The sequence below is a fragment of the Brachionichthys hirsutus genome, chromosome 9, assembly GCF_040956055.1.
Source record: "Brachionichthys hirsutus isolate HB-005 chromosome 9, CSIRO-AGI_Bhir_v1, whole genome shotgun sequence".
NCBI lineage: Eukaryota > Metazoa > Chordata > Actinopteri > Lophiiformes > Brachionichthyidae > Brachionichthys > Brachionichthys hirsutus.
This window is the reverse complement of record NC_090905.1, coordinates 1698604-1715165: the sequence shown is the minus strand read 5'-3', so window position 1 is coordinate 1715165 and position 16562 is coordinate 1698604. Positions and strand designations below refer to the sequence as shown.

The window sequence follows — 16562 nt, the reverse complement described above, 5'->3', positions numbered from 1 at the left end:
GTGTTTCGCTTCTCGTGGGAGAGCGAGGAATTAGTGTTTCTTTTTTTTTTTACAGCATTTAAATATTCAGCAGAGATCAACTATGCTATCACCTGACATTAGTCCGGCTCTATTTCCATAGAAATAACCCTTAAAACCCGGCGGGCTTGAATTTGAAGTAATACTCTGCAGAATTTAAGGATAAAATATTCTTATGTTATTTTAAAAAGGTCTGTTTTATTGTGTCTCGTTTATGCTTTACTTGAATTGAAAGTGTCCGTGGCGTACGAAAAACAACCTTTCGCCCGGCATCATCTTTTCCTGCTGAGCCCGGTCCTGCACCATGTAGGATCTACCAAACAGTTGTATTAATCACACCTAACTTGCATACCTTATAAAAGGCTGGGAACAGGAATAATTGACTTCTCTGTTAGTGTGAAGTCTGACAGCCCTCAGCAAGCGTCTGCATCATTTTCCCTGCAGCAGCCACACCGGGCTGATCTGAGCAACTGTGAGAGTCAGAGCTTTGAGAGCAATCGGTAAATCATGTGGAGAGAAATCCTCTCACTTTATATCGTGAGCTGCTTCCTCTGTTACATGTGGAGCAAACGTCTGTCTCCACGCTCCTTTTAACGCCTCCGCTGTTATCAAATCATTCATTATGCTTTTGTCAACGCTACCCAGAGAGCCTGATGTGGGAGAGAAATACGTCTGGAAGCGCCACCAGCCATCTGCCTCTCTCAACACAATGATGTCACAGGCGAGCGGCCCTAAAAGCGTCGCCGTCCTGGCAGGGCCGGAACGAGAGCCACACAGACACGCCATGGATTTTGAATCAGGGAGCAAAACCTCAAAAGACCAACAGAGACTCCTGCATGACATTTAATTACCAACACCCCAAAAATAGATCCACAGATGTACCATAACGTGCACATAATGAGCCTTCATGAGAGAAGATTTCTGACCTTTAATCCCACTGTTAGCGGTACATATAGTATCTAACTTATCAGTTTACACTCACATAAAGTTAGATGCAAAGCTAAATCTAATTCAATAAAGAGGAGATTAGTGTAGTTCTGCTTCTCCGTGTAGTTTTCTGAGAACTTATATTCTGCTATTCAAAATGTCTGTCGTGTGTGTGTTGTAGTCTAAATGATGTTTTTCCTCAGGTTCATTTCTTATGATGAACAGGTGTGCATGTTCTCTACCAGGTGCAGGCAATCTGGAACGTACCAAATGGGTACAGAAATAGGGGGGGTTCCGACAGTATTTTCCTTTTTCTTTTCTGCCCCAGAAAAGCTAACCCTCCCTTGATTATGTGGATTTCTTGAGGTATTACACAGTTAATTGGAAAGTGAGCCGAATATTGGAATGACACAAACGTTACATTGTTTCTGCTTTCCTTGGTGGCTTTAATTGTCACCTGTGTAATATAAAAGTGATAATGACCTGGAAGTCTTTTAAGCTTATTTGATTCATCTGTCTATTATTTCTCTAGACTGCCTCTTTTTATTTTTTTTGAAAGGAATGAAAGTATTTTATTGTAAATAGAGTTGTGAAATTCTACCAATCTACTGGACTTCTGTTTCCATCTGTGCTAGAATTTCCCCAAACTGACACCCTGATATACCGGTATATATGTTTTAATCTACAGAAGTCTAGAAATTGAGAAACGTGCTTGACAATCTCAGTGTGAGGTGTCTTAACATTATGACAGCACGGATGACAAACCCATTTTATTGTGGTAACAGCATTCCCGACTGACGTCTTCAAGATGACTTTATGCATTTTTTGCCTATACAGTCATCTCAGAATGAGGTTGTCAACTTTTTTTTTTGAAGTATATGAACATCACAGCATCACAAGTAACAAACAAGGCTATTAAATGCGTCTTTTTGTGGGATAAACAAATTGACATGCAGCTTTTAATTGGCTTAATCAGTCAGACAGGTGTGTCCAGCTGGTTTCTGAGGTGGTGCATATTTTGGCATTGCAGAAAGACCGCTTTCTGGGCTGAGCCAGCGTCACTTAACGTTTGATGAGTTGAATCTGATGGGGTTGTTTGCCCCATCATTGAGATTCAGTGCAGGTTTCGAGCAGAACTGGCATTATTGGCCACATTTCATGGTCTGGAACGGTTAAATTCCTTTTCCCGGCCTGCTAAAATGCAATGATTGAGTGATGACGATCAGCACAGTGTGCAGTGATAGGTAATCCTCTCAGATACCTTTGAAATTATAAAAAAAAGGGCTAAATCAAAGGACTCCTCATAAGCCTGTGAAAATGCATATTTGCTTTTTAAATGTATTTGAAGCATTAGTCTGAGGCATCTAAGGTGACTTATTTCATAGCCGGCAGCTTTGTCCTTCTGAACGAACACAGCCTGAAGGTCCCTCTGTGGGATGCTGATAGTCTGATGGTTGCATCACCTCAAGGCCCATTAGTCAATGCATTCTGTGGGTGCGCTACGGCAGCAGCAGGAATGTTCATCTCTGTTGCAGCATGGGAGTTATTGCTGCATTAGTCGGTGTTTAATTCATATTGTTTCATGGATTTTATTTCAACATGTTGGTGAGCAGTATGACACAGATCTGAGCCTTAATCCAGGTCTGTGTCCAGACCAATAATCCAGTCTAAACAGAGCATCACCCACTTCACAGCATTCACCCACCAGCTGGAGAATAAACGTTTCATTAGAGTAGTATCACAGAAATGTTTCTCTTGCCGCTCATCGTTTGCCACTCATTCCTCATATGGAAGTCTTTCAAGACCATCTTTCAGGTGGTGAAACACTTTTATTCCGTCTTTCATGAGCTCTCATCGGCAAATTGCCTGGATTACCTTGTGCAGGGACTCCAGCCAAAAACCTGTTTCTGCTCAGTGGTCAGCTAATCCACTTTGATTGAAACAGGTTTAATTTCGGAATTACAATTTCATGCTCGGTGATGGAAGTGAAAGGTAAAATGTCATATTGTTGAGGAAGATTCTGGTAGCTGGTTCAACAGTATCATCTGACTGTCGGGATGCGATCATCTGATTAAATGTATCGGATATTTTCAATGGATCAGTAGAAGTGGAACTGAAGTGCTGATGACCTTCAGTGTTTGGATCATCATTTAGGTGATTATGGTGTTAATCCTGTTAAGGAAATGTTACTTTGCTGCCCCCTGTTGTCTGAGTTCTGTCACTATAGGCCACACAAAACAGTCACAAACGCTCCAGTTTTCAAATGAAAAAATTTCGCTAATTTAATTTCAAAACAAAGTAGGAAAACTATTCTAAAGAGGCCCATTTGAATGTGCAGTGTCTCAGGGTGTGACGTTTCATTTAAAGTGAAGCCAAATATTGAAATTAATTTCCATCCATTTGTTTTGTTTGTCTGAATCCATTTTCATCCACTGCTCAGCCAAAGATTCCTTTCTTCTTTGCTGTCAATGAGAAACAAACAACTGTCAGTATCCTCTATTATTTTTCTCAGAATTTGCCCCCCCCTCCCCTGCCCTGTTTGCCTTCTTACCCTCTTCAGTAACCGTATAGATGGCCTCCATCCCCCCTTTAATATGATCAGTGACGTGACAATGGAGGAGCCAGGAACCAGGATACAGAGTACGCATCTTTACTGTCTGAACAGAAAGATGAAGGGAACAGCACATGATGTTCTGGTTGCAATTTTACTTTTCCATCTGATGTTTCACACCATTGTCACACAAACGGGCTAATATTCCTGTAACTGAATGATCTCATTTTTTTGGATTTGAATGTCCCACATCGGCAGACTTCTGCAACACTGTATCAGTGATGGAGCAAAGTCTGATGCAAAGGAAAGTGACACATAAACAAGAAATAAACATTGACTATAAAGCAAAAGAAGTCTTGAAATAATAATCTAAATTCCTGCAAAGACAAATGTAGCAGCAGCTACTGCGTTTACATTAATGTGCAGTAGCCAATCAGAAATCATCATTCATAATAATCGGACCTCTTTTACATTATGTAGGAACACTTTACTAGCTACCGTGTTTTTTGTGTTTGTTTGAAAAATATTATTTTTTAAATCTAAAATCCAATCTGGATTGTTTCTGATACATTCTATATATTTAGTCTGACATATAAATCCACTTGTTTACAGTGAGGATCTGACATCAGTACAAGTTACAGGAACAATTGAGCGACATCCGCCAAATGTAATACAGTATTGCAAAATAAAATCTGAACCAAACTCAAGGTTCCTGTACCTGGAAGGTTGCTGGAAACAGCTCAAACACATCAGTGCGATGCGGACCTCCACCCAGCTGGAAGGCAAGAACGGTTGGATGTTGATGTGAGCCAGATTCAGCTTGCGTTAAACTGTTGGTGTCTTTTATATTTCACATACTTTATATTCCACACTGTGACCATGCCAGTGCACGGTGTGTAAGTCCACTTCATTGCCCATTCCAATCAGGTGCCAGTAGATTTTATCTCCCACATTCATGTTCAAACCATTCAGGTTTGCATACATGTACCCGTTAACGGCTGCAGACACAGGAAAGCACACATCGATTTATGTCGGAAATAAACTTTGAGGTCATTCCTGGAGATGAAGCAGCAAAAACTCCATTCCACCCCCTGTGCGTGTTTTATCTCACCGTGCATCTTGTTGCTCTCTATGAAAATGTCATTATCTTTCAAGTCTGCACGAGGGTTCTGGATGTTTTTCTTGATATTCTCATCAAGATACCTGGAATGAGAGTAACAGTAAACGCTAATCTCTCGTGATTGCTGCCTAGACATAAACAGTGTCCGGTGAGTTTTTTTCAATTGACGAAACAATGAGAAACAAAATGTCAGTGTGGCCTATGTACTGGATTATTGAGAATCTTTATACATACCAGCTCTGATTCTCATCAAAAACCAGGAAAAGCAGCGCAAACTCTTTGACTTTCTCTTTCAGATTTAACATCCTGGAAACAGTTTATGTAACATATAATTATAACTGCAGTGTACAAATAAAAATATATACCTGTCCTGAAACACATACTGTATTAAATGATGATGTAATAGGCGTGGAGTCACTCACCTTGACCAGGTAGATCTACAAATCACCAATGGGCCAATCAGACCACTGTATAGGTCCTGTGACAAAGAAACAATGTAAGTGTGTGTGTGTGTGTGTGTGTGTGTGGCCTGTTTGCATGCATTAGTGCGCTGTACCTTTTCAACATCGACAGTGGAGTAGTATGCCGACACAGAGCAGCCCTCTTGGTCTGCGGTTGGTCCAGTATTCTGAGTGATGTACCAGGAGTAGGTGTGAGTCTCACCTGGGGAAGACATTCGTTATTTTTTAAGGATTTGAACACTTTGTGCACTGAAAACCTGAAGTTATAAACAGCGCAGTTGAGCTGGAGGTTAGAAATTTGAAGCCATGTAGGATAAGACCAAGGCCGCTCGAACCATAGCACGCTAATCCTAACCATCACGCTTCCATAAATCTTTCTGGAAAGTGCTTCATTTCTTTCCCACAAAACCATTGAAGAAAGAGAAAAGAGCATTTTGGATTTGCCCTTTAATGAACCTTAAAGGGTTGCTTTTGAGGCCATGCTACTGTTTTTATTTTACGATTTTCCATTCTTTTCTATTGTACCTGCTTTGGTCTGGTAGACATCAGGTGTGAGGGTCTTGACTCCGTGGGCGTGGATGGAATAAGGCCTGAGTGCCATGTTTTTAAAAACCACCTTGACCTTGTCTCCCAAGCTGACGTGAATCATCGGACCTGAGGGAAGGGAAAGCGGTTTCACTTCCCAGACCAATCAATCTGAGCAAGGTTTAATCAGCACAAATAAATCCACAATCTTTACAATCTCTTTTTACACCTTTCTGCTGCCCTAAATGCTTACCCATAATGCCAAGGTGTTCCATATCAGCTGTCCTCTCTGTCAGCGTGGTGAACTTATCGTTGGTGTACTGGCGGTAGACCACCTTTTTATAGCGGGAGCCTATAAACCCACCCTCCTTGTCCAGGAAGGCAGTAGCCGGACTGCAAAGGATGGAGGGAGAGAGAGACTTACTTTGTAGGTAAATGAGTGCATTTATGTCAGAATAATTTCCCCATATTGATGTGCATGAATATTCAATTTTATTTGTCTATTAATGTCTGTTTTTTATTTACAACTGAGATACAAAATGGAATTAAAATACAATAATAATAAAAAAGATATCTGCAAAGGAGACGTGACGTGATAATTTTCCACATGCAGATTTAGTTGTGATCATCACAGCAACAGTTCCACTTCATGCAAGGCTTTGAGATGAATTGGAAATCCAAATGAAAACACGTGGCTGGAACGCTGACAAACAACATTCCCCTTCCAGCATGTAGCTCCAGCGCTTAGAAAAGAAGTAAATTGTTGGGGACTATTTCCAGCTGCAGATTAATCCCATATTTACACCTTGATGTGTATTTAATCTTTTTTTTTTTTTTGACAGATGGAAGTCAAGCTGTGACTACACAGTCATGTGAATGGGTAAGTCTCACTCTAGGATCCATGCTGTGCGTGCACAGGCGAGGCGGTACCGTACTTCTCCTGACCCCGGAACATCTCTTCCTCCCAGGTGCGGTTTGGAGAGTAATCCCAGTCCACTTCCACAGCAGCGATGTAGTAGGTTTTTGTATGGAGCATGATCTCGCTGTTACTCTGAAAGGGGCGGCAGCTACGTACCGTGTAGTTAGCTCTCATCCCACCCTTATAATTCTTCACCATGGGGGACACAACTTCAAACTGACCTGTTTGAAGTTTAAATCATATGCATCATATGCAATGAGTATCTATTATTAGCTCTGAATTTTACTAAGAAATGCTAGTTCAGGAAATAACTTAATGAATAAGTAATAATGATAATAAATAATAAAGAATTTAAGGATATCCACGTCCACATTTTCATCATATCCCATCCATGGATTACGGAAACATCATCTGGCTTTACTTGATGTTTTGCTTTTCTCTCTGTAACTGCAACAAGACTATATTCCAGAGTACTCACTAGTATTGTGTGAAAGTACTACACAATGTGAGCTTTGGTTTTGTATGAGAGAGAGAGAGCCTTACCCATGTTGTCCGGCTCCATCGTAACGGTGTGTGAGATGTGAGGGAAGACGCTGATGGAGTCCCGTCTGTTCTGGCGGTAGATGAAGCGATTTCCCTGGAAGTAAAGGCTATTGATGTCGGTCTCCGTGCCCATGCCCGACAGGTGCCATGATACTTTAGCCCCTTTACACATGGTCAGGCCCGGGAGGTTCCTATAAATGAACCCATTGATGGCTGGGACCAAGAACAACAGAGCATAAAACTTTATTAAAATGAGAATTCACACATCTTTATTTTCCACAGCATGAAGAGTGGCATCGTTCTGATTTATAAGTGTGTCCCTCCTCCACACCATGCATCTTGTTGCTGTTTTGAAACTCCTCATCCTCTGTTTCAACAGTCGCAGGAGTCGTGGCGAAGGCCTCAATGTTGTCATCCAGATACCAGCTGAGGTTCTCATCAAACACTGTGGCCATGAGGTGGAACTCATTATTAAAGCGTTTCTGCATAAAGAGAAAGAAACAGGAAATTTGTCAAATGAAGTTACAGTTTTCTGTGAAAACTGGTTATTGTATTTTATTCACTTAAAAAAAACACTTTTTTAAAGCTTTGTGTTTCACAGAAAATTCCAGAATTCAATTTGGATCCAACCAATCAGCACTGACAACATCAGATTCTACAGGATGTGATCCGGCCCTCTTCTCACCTGCTCTCCTTTCCGCAGAGATCCAGGTCTGCACACTAGGAGCGGTCCAACCAGTCCAGAATGGGTGTCTTTTATGGGGTTCACTCCAGAGTAGTACAGATAGGTGAGACAGTCGGCCTCCCCATCTACTGGACCAGCACCCACCGGCACCATCCACTCATAGATGTGCACTGTCCCAGGTTGCACCTGGGCAGCTGGGAGAGGGGTCACCACTCCTAGATGGAAACATTGACATTATTATATAACTCTATTATTGTTAATGCTAAGGCTAGATATTCAGGGCTTAGCTCACTTGGTTCCTTCTTTAGCTCCCGCAGCTTTTTCTCTGTGTAGGACTCTGAGGGGAGGAAGAGGAGAAGACGGGTACGGGATGAGGAGGGTATTCATGTTTAATCTAGGACGCTATGTGTTTAAGTCCTTCATTAACCTTCTAGTTCATTATAGTAGAGAGTCCCATCCTGTTCCACGCTATACTGAACGCCATGCGGTTGCATGCTGTAAGGTTGATGAGCTTTGTTCTTGAACACCACCCTGATGGTGTCCTTTTCCTCAGCTCGCAGCACAGGACCTGGACACATGGACACAAACACACAAATACATACAGAGCAGGGGGATCGTTTAATTTAGAACGGACATCCTTTAGATGATATTCAATCATGGTGACAAGTGTTAAACAAACTTAGATTTGTATAGAAAGAAATGCTGGAAATAGTCATGTGACGATTCCTTTGTTTAAGCTGAGTGACAAACAAAGCAAAGGCAAGCCAATCAGAAGCAGAGTATGGTGGACGCGGTCATGACATCATCCCTGTGAAATCACCTGATTTTCTCTGTGATTTTCCTGAAACTTTCATTATTTTCAGTTTTCCTTATTTTTCACTGACATTACGAAGCAGTAACAGATTATTGTGCTACCATCCCCAGCCCAGCCTCATTTACCCAGAATTCCAAGATGTAGCTCCTCTGAGGTGCGCAGCATCTTTGTCAGGAAAGTGTTGTCAACGTATTCCACATAGCGAACCTTTTTATATCGGCTTCCAATACGGTTTGGGCCTCTAGTTACGAACTTTTCAGCTTCACTGCATAAAGAAGAACACATTATTAGGTCTCTCGAGGAATCATCAAGACCAGCCGTGATAATGAGTGTGTGTGTGTGACTGTGTGTGTGTGTACAGTCACCTATCATCAGGCAGGGTTGGCGCGTAGTCCCAGACCTCCTCCTCAGCAGCTATGAAGTACTCTCTGAGCTCACCGTGGGGTCTGGGTTTATGGACGTTGGGGAAACACTTTTTGATCTCAAATATTGCCTGCATTCCAGCTGGATGAAACCATGAAACATTAAAACTAAAGAACTTCATTGACTTTCCTGTTGGGTGACAAAACACTAACTCTTTGGAATTATACTAAGAAACATATTAAGGGCAAAGGATGTGAGCTCACCTTCTAAGTGGTCGTTCACGGTGCACGTCAGCAGCCAGTGTCCGGCGTTATCGGATACCATTTCAGCTGTAATGCTGGAACCAGGGAAGAGACTGACTGTGTCTGTGTGGCGGTTCTGTGTGGTCAAGATCTGCCCGTGGAAATGGATCGAATGCATGTCCACCTGTTGCAGATGGGAGTTGGTTCAGACTACATGCTTGTGTGGGTTTGAAAAGACACCTTTTTTGTGTGACCGCAGGACATAAAGAATAAGCAGAATGAAATTGATTTGATTGAAAGCTAGAGAGGGAGAGGATGACGACTGGAGGTCAGTTAGCTTTAGCATGATGCCAATATCCAGGTAACTCGGGCGGGCAAAGTCAACCAAATACATTTCTGGAAGTATATTAAAATGGCCAAACAAGGAAGCGTGAGGAAGAGGAAGTGTTAGTAAAGATACAAGACATGAAGGTAGTAGTAGGAGTAGTAGTAGTACTAGGTACCTCATTGCCGAGGGCAAACAAATGCCAGTGGATCGTTTTACCTTGGCACATGCTTAGTCCAGGCAGGTTACCATACAAATAACCATTAATACCTAAAATCCACACATAGAGTTAAAAGTCTTCAAACATCTGTTTACAGGATATATCTTTATATGTGTATATGGGGGTGAGGGTGGACTGTACAGCATACTGCATGCATGTGGGCCTCCCCTCACCATGCATTTTGTTGCTCTCAATGAAGTCTTCGTCCTCCTTCAGGTCCTCGACAGGATTGTTAATGTACTTCCTGATGTTGTCATCCAGATACCAGCTGAAGTTCTCGTCCGACACCATGAACAGCAGAGCATACACATAGTCTCCTGGACTGTTGACATGTAAATCCAGCGTTCCTACAGAGGTGAGAGGATGGCATGAGGATAATGGACATTGATATCTTGTAGACACAGAGGACCCCCCCCACACACACAGCAGGCTTAGTTACCTCTCTTACAGACGATGAGGGGTCCTACCAGTCCTGAGTAGATGTCTTTCGGCGTGTTGATGTGTGAGTGATAAAATCTGGTCAGACAATTGCTGTCCCTTGGTGTTGGACTGTGACTTTCAGGTACGGTCCATTCATATGTCACCGTTGAACCCGGAGCCACTGAGTCATCATGCTTCAGCTCTGGACCAGTGCCATCTGGGTATAAGGCCCCTGAAGAGAGGCATGCATGCCCAAATTGGTCAAGCGCCCAGGCTTGGGCTGTACGTACGAGTCAAGTCGTTGATGCCTTACCCTCAGTGCTCTTGCTGTAGTTCAGTCCGTGTGAGTGGATGCTGTATGGTCTGAGTGCCATGTTTCTCAGGTGGACAACGACCGTGTCTCCCTCCTCCGCTGATAACAAGGGTCCCAGGTAGCCAAGCCACTCTGGTTTCTCTATTTCTGTCCTGTAGGTGGCGTCGCTGTATTGCTTATACAAAGCCTTCTTGTAGGTGGAGCCTATTCGCTGGGGGCCTCTGGCTAAAAAGACTGACGCGTCTCTACAGGGACGGAAAATGTGTTGTTTCAAAAACTTTTGATTGGATTCTCACATTTACTGATTGATTAGGCCGGTTCACACCAAGCATTAAGACCTTTAATGGTATGAGGTACCCATATGCTTAATTAACTACGATGCATTTCCATTAACTGTCTCAGATAAACTCCAGGAGTGTTGTGGACTCCATCATAATCAAGAAGCACTTGGGCTTACTTACTCATCCTCCTGCAATGTGTGGTTCTGAATGAGGTTCATCCCACTCGCCGCATAGTCCCAAAACGTCTCTTCTATCTTGAGGAAGTATTCTCTCCTCATTCCAGACACACACGCTGCTCCACAGCACAGCAGCAACACCACCTTCAACGGAGAACGATGCATTCTGGAGAAGAAGCGCTGGATTTCTTTTCCAACTTCAAAGTTGTCCACAGCAGAAATGCCAAAGATGAAGAGGAGTATTTCTGTCCAGTGTCAGACAACTGTCAGCCCTGTAACAGTCTGCTGAGAGACTTCAGACCCTACGTGTGTTTTTATATCATCTCTGACCTGGAAAAAGCTTAGCTGGACACACAGGTCAATGGCCTCTGGTCAGTATTTGTCTAAAACAAAATGTCAGACTTGCATAATAGCAAAAAGTAATCATCCTTTCATGAGCTCTTCACGCCCACGTCGAATTTCATTAATACAAGGACATAAGTTATAGCAATAAGATTAGTTTCTTTAGACTGTACTTAAGAATATTTTAAAAGCTCTTTTTTACCATATTCTTTGACATTAGGATGTCTTAGAGATGACAGTTTGACATTAACCTGCTTTAAACATGTTATAGCAGGCCTAAATATTCTATCAACATTATCTTAAACCATCAAGTGTTGTTGGCTTTGGCATTGGATAAACATAAGACAAGAATAATTTGCTCTTGAACACAACATGGTGGTAGAATTAGTACATGTTGCTAATATATAATTAAATGTAATAAGGCCACTTAAAGAAGTAGAAATAATTATTGAGTAACTGCTAATTATTGGCTAGCCAGGGATCCAAGGCTTCTTTTAAACTGACTGCTGAATTGCTTGAAATCCTCCTCATAGCCACATTCTGATAGGCAATTTGAATAGAATACAATTACTATTTGTGAAGCTCCCGAGGTCAGAGACCGTATTTGCTCAGGTTGGTGAGTTGCCAACAGGCAATTCTGGAAACTCCACGATTTAAACTTTGTCCAGTTATTACGACACAAAGCAAGCGGTCATACATTTGCACACACAAATCATTTTACTGACCGGTCACATGTTGATTAATGCTGAACTTGAGATAGCTTTCTGGCAAATGCTTTTTATTCGAGGCAGCATAAAGAAACACACATTATAAAAACATGTTATTAAAATATACAGTATATATTTCTTTTCCAACTTCAAAGTTGTCCACAGCAGAAATGCCAAAGATGAAGAGGAGTATTTCTGTCCAGTGTCAGACAACTGTCAGCCCTGTAACAGTCTACATATATATATATATATATATATATTCTAATCTATAAGCAAAGAGACATGGACAAAATAGTTTACAACAAAAAAGACAATCTGCTCTTAATTCTCGTATGATCCAACACAGTGTATAAAAGATGCTTTCTGGTACGTCAAGATAATCATGTCACCAAGTTGCTGTTAAAAAAACAGAATGGAAATCACTCCTTGAAAATACGCCATCAGTAATGACCCAGAGTCATTTCCAGTGTGACTACACATCGGCAGGCTGTGGTAGGTCTACCAGTGTGATCGCATTGCTATGAAGAGTAGGATCACCTGTTTGTTCAATACAAATATTACAGAACTTTATCGTTCCTTTATAAAGTTGCACAAAGTCTGCAGCAAAAAATATATAATTGAGAGCAACACTGAACACTACAGATTCATATTTCAAGAAGTGAATAATGTCATTCAAAAGTTATTTAAGCATGCAACATGTATATAACATACTGTAATTACTATGATCATGTGTCTTCATCATTATTATTTTTATCAAGGATGCTCTACTATATTCTTTGTGCATGTGTGCTTAACCTCCTTTAATCAGGTGTGCTGAATCCGTCAATGATGTGCGTCATACTCCCTACGAAGTATTCAGGACATTCACAACACAACTGTGTACAACTTCAATGTATACATGTGTCTGCTATTGTCCTGCGTGTGCATGCAGGTTAAGGGTTTGAACTGTTACGTGTGCACATCCTCTTGTGTTCTCCGTGGGTGGATTTATGCACATGTATGTTTACGCATTGAGGCTGTACTCCTGCTTGTAGCAGCAGGGCCGGCAGACGGCGTTGACTAAACCGTTCCCCAGCTGTAAGAGGCAGATGATGAACTCGAGTACAGCCAGGCCCAGTAACACACACAGCAGAGTCACATTCCACTCTACAATATGAAGAGGCTGAAGACAACGTGACCAAGTATCTGGTTGTAAGAGATACCTAGACAGAGAGAGAGAGATCAGTGGATAATCAATCATAGACCTTTTGTTGCATTGTATTCTCTGGATTCAGCTCTTCAAATGTGAAGATTACATTTTCTCTATTTTATAATACACACCCCCGCCACAACACACATAATCTGACAGTTTCATACCTGCCCTTGTGGTCTGCGAATGGGTAAGACCATCCATACGAGGTGAAACACTGGGGACCCTGCAACAAGGTGAACCCTGATACGACAAAACAGTAGCCAGCACACACGAGACCAACGACAGCTGCCAACACCGACCCACACATCTGGAAAAGACAAGAAGAAAATGTAACAAAAAAAGGAAAGAACCGAAAGAAAGAACGTCCGTGTTTGGATTTCATCATGAATGTGTGAATGCAGTCTGTCTCCATGAACGCAAACTGTTTCATTTCTACATTTCTCAGATAAGAGGCAGACACAGCGGCAGCTGCAACGCACACATCACACACACACACACACACACAGCACTGCAGCTGCAGCTGTGCATGTGGCTGGAGTCAAGATTACTGTGCTGAGTGTGAACGAACAATGGAACCCTTCTTATATTATAATAACTGGATTAGCATTAGCATTCCACCTCATAAGGACGCACCGTTAGCTGTCTCAATGAAAACTGTGCACTATTATTCTCAAAGTAGTGAGAAATAAGAAATAATGGTAACTTTATTTCTTATTTCACTAGCCAAAATATTACAGTGGTGCATCTTAGCATTAAATAATGACTGGTATTAATGCTGAGTCCCTTACCATTAGGCTCTCATTCCAGCAGCAGTTACATTTCCCCAGAGTGATGAAGACCACAGCTGGAATCAGCATCTGGAAGCATAGAAAAGTAAAGTAGTTCAACATATTAACCTTTTTGCTTGTTTGTCCTTGTCTTATAATATAATGACACAGCAAAAACATTTGAGAGAAGTAATTCAACCGGAGGCTGAAGCGACGTTATTTTTAATACATTTAACAACAAGAAAAGATTATTCTGCTTTGTTCTCTTTTTTTTTACTATTTGTAAAGTTACATGAGGGTTTAATGTTCATTACAAATATTGTTTTTTAATTGTGCTATCCATATGTGACCGTGGAACTCTTTACCGGTTGTGATGAAATTCTGATGGTTGAAATATTTCAATCAGGACATGTCATATTGATTTATGAAGGCAAAGCTACAACAAATGGTCAAACAAGAGCTTCTGCTCCTTAAAAACCGTAGTCCATTATGCACTAAAGTTAGTCATGAAGTAAATAGGTATGTTTGTTCCAGGGTTCAGCTCTCTCCCAACCTCCCCTTCTCCTCTTCTCCTCTTTCCTGTGCTGCTATCTCTCTCCCAGAGGTCAAGGACTTACAATCACATCCTAACAGGAACGCTCCCAAGACTTTTCAGACTCAGCTCAGCACACAAGCTCAAGCTCATAGGCGTCATTACATATACATCCTGGATGTCCTTATTCTGTGCTCTAGCGCAGGGAGTCACCGACGTTACAACGGGAAGTGAAAAACAAGACAAGAGAGGAGGAAAAAGGAGGGAGGAAGAGCGAGGAAGAGGAAGAGTGGGAGCTATAGATAGATTTCTCTCAAAGGGGTGAGTTTGCTCTTTGACTCTTTGGTATTCTGCCATTTCCACAAAGAGAGGAAAAATCCTAAGAGGGAAAAAATAAGGACTGCAATGCAAGAAAAATACATTCATGTATGAAGACATCAAGAATTAAAGTTCATAGCACCCCGTGTTTGCAGAAAGAGTTAAAATCCTGTTTTCCTAAAAAAGTGAATGCTATCTTAACCTCAGTTGAAGGAAGAGCCGGGTCATTAGTTGTGAAAGGCACTCAACAGAGGGCTTCAAGTCGAAAAGTGAGGCACAACAAGTTTGTACGGAAACAATCATGAGGGGAAAACGTGAGTGAAAAAGTGAAAAATCTCACCATCCTCAGGTCTCAGCGTATTTATAGCCTCATATACTTCCCCTTCACAACCCTAATACAACTTCAGACTTGGTGTGTGGTTCGCTTGAAGCCCAAGGAAGTGCAGCGTCGAATTTTGGTTCAGTTTGCTTGTGTTTAATATGAATACAATTTAGAATAAACTGGAGAGCAGCTAAGTGCAGACAGGAGGACATGGCATGCTAGTCCTGCACGTCCTCCGCTACATCTGCAGCTAGTCTTTCTGTGGCTGCAGGTCACTTTTGCTGCTAGATGCTAAATATGAGAAATAATCAAATAGGTCAAATAATCGTAGCCGGGAAGTCACACAGATATGATTTCGTGGAGAAGGACCATATGGTTGCTTTGTGCAGTTTAGCTTATAATGTCATCATTTTATCTAATAGTTTGCGTAATATCTCTTTCACTTAGGTGCCAAATTGTTCTGAGTATCTTTATGTACGTACCAACAAGTACGTGTCAATCTTATCTGCAGAAAAACAATCTTGCCTCTGTTTCGCCTTAAAAACTAAAAGAACAGCTCCTTTCTGCTCAGTCAGCGCATAAACCCATCAGATCAGCAGCATGAAAGCAGACGGATTAACTGTGAGTTCACACAACACGCCATTGTTCACAACGAACAACTGCAAGCTCACACTGAATGCTCTTTAAAGGGAAACAAGATATTTTTGTTCAAATGGTGTCTTTAGGAGTCAAAATCCTGCTGGCGGATATCAATAACTGGATGTTCTCAGTTGGACAACAAATGGAAGAAAAAGGTTCTAATACAAATAAAATTGATAATAAATTAAGACATTGGAGATTTAGTGTGTCACAGCATCCAAATGTCCACTAAACTGAAAGTTATTAAAAATTGGTTGACAGTATTTTGACCAAACCAAACAGAATATAAAACCCATTCTTTACTCACCAGCAGTCCACCTCCTCCGAGTCCACCGAAGTACCAGATGTAGCTGGCCAAGCGGTCCTGCTGGACGTAGGTGATTTCTCCCATGGGAAACAGCAGCAGCAGGTTTGCCAGGATGCAACAGAGGGCCAGAGGCAGCAGGGCCAGACCCAGAGACCTGGCGAAGCCCACCGAACAACACATGGCTCAGCCAAAAAAAATGTTCACGACCGGAGGAGGAGAGGAGAGGACTGGGAACGACACGGGAGAGCAGAGAAGGAGAGGAAGAGGGGAGGGAACGAGAGGGTCAGAGCAGCTGGGGAGACAGGAAACAAAAATAAGTGTGTGTGTGTGTGTGTGTGGGGGGGGTACTTACTAATACTTTCCCTCTGACAATACATATTGCAATATTGCACATGGTAAATAACTAAAGCAACCATCTGTTATATATTATAGATGTAAACTCATAGTTGTCCTTGAAGTCATCATCAGGCCCATCGGCAAGGCCGCATTGTTCTAGGTCAGCACGATACAACGGCTCAGCAGGTTTTTGAAGG

General features: G+C 41.9%; 2 protein-coding genes across 2 annotated transcripts; both read right to left on the bottom strand.

Annotated features, from left to right (window-relative positions):
- Positions 1–3381: 3381 nt before the first annotated feature.
- On the bottom strand, positions 3382–11068 carry cp (ceruloplasmin). The gene is made up of 24 exons (XM_068743146.1): positions 10908–11068; positions 10447–10691; positions 10153–10365; positions 9887–10060; positions 9672–9763; positions 9190–9352; positions 8929–9067; positions 8689–8828; positions 8177–8317; positions 8042–8086; positions 7750–7964; positions 7396–7546; positions 7065–7277; positions 6538–6742; positions 5856–5995; positions 5603–5731; positions 5173–5279; positions 5039–5094; positions 4851–4922; positions 4608–4699; positions 4355–4494; positions 4215–4271; positions 3497–3602; positions 3382–3407 (listed from the first exon to the last, which is right to left on the bottom strand). Exons 1-24 carry the CDS (start codon positions 11066–11068, stop codon positions 3382–3384), a joined length of 3222 nt encoding a protein of 1073 aa, XP_068599247.1.
- Positions 11069–12799: 1731 nt separating this feature from the next.
- On the bottom strand, positions 12800–16222 carry tm4sf18 (transmembrane 4 L six family member 18). Its single transcript, XM_068743813.1, has 4 exons — positions 16030–16222; positions 13933–14001; positions 13309–13451; positions 12800–13154 (listed from the first exon to the last, which is right to left on the bottom strand). The coding sequence occupies exons 1-4, from the start codon at positions 16207–16209 to the stop codon at positions 12956–12958; spliced, it is 591 nt and encodes a 196-aa protein (XP_068599914.1). The 5' UTR covers positions 16210–16222; the 3' UTR covers positions 12800–12955.
- Positions 16223–16562: the final 340 nt, after the last annotated feature.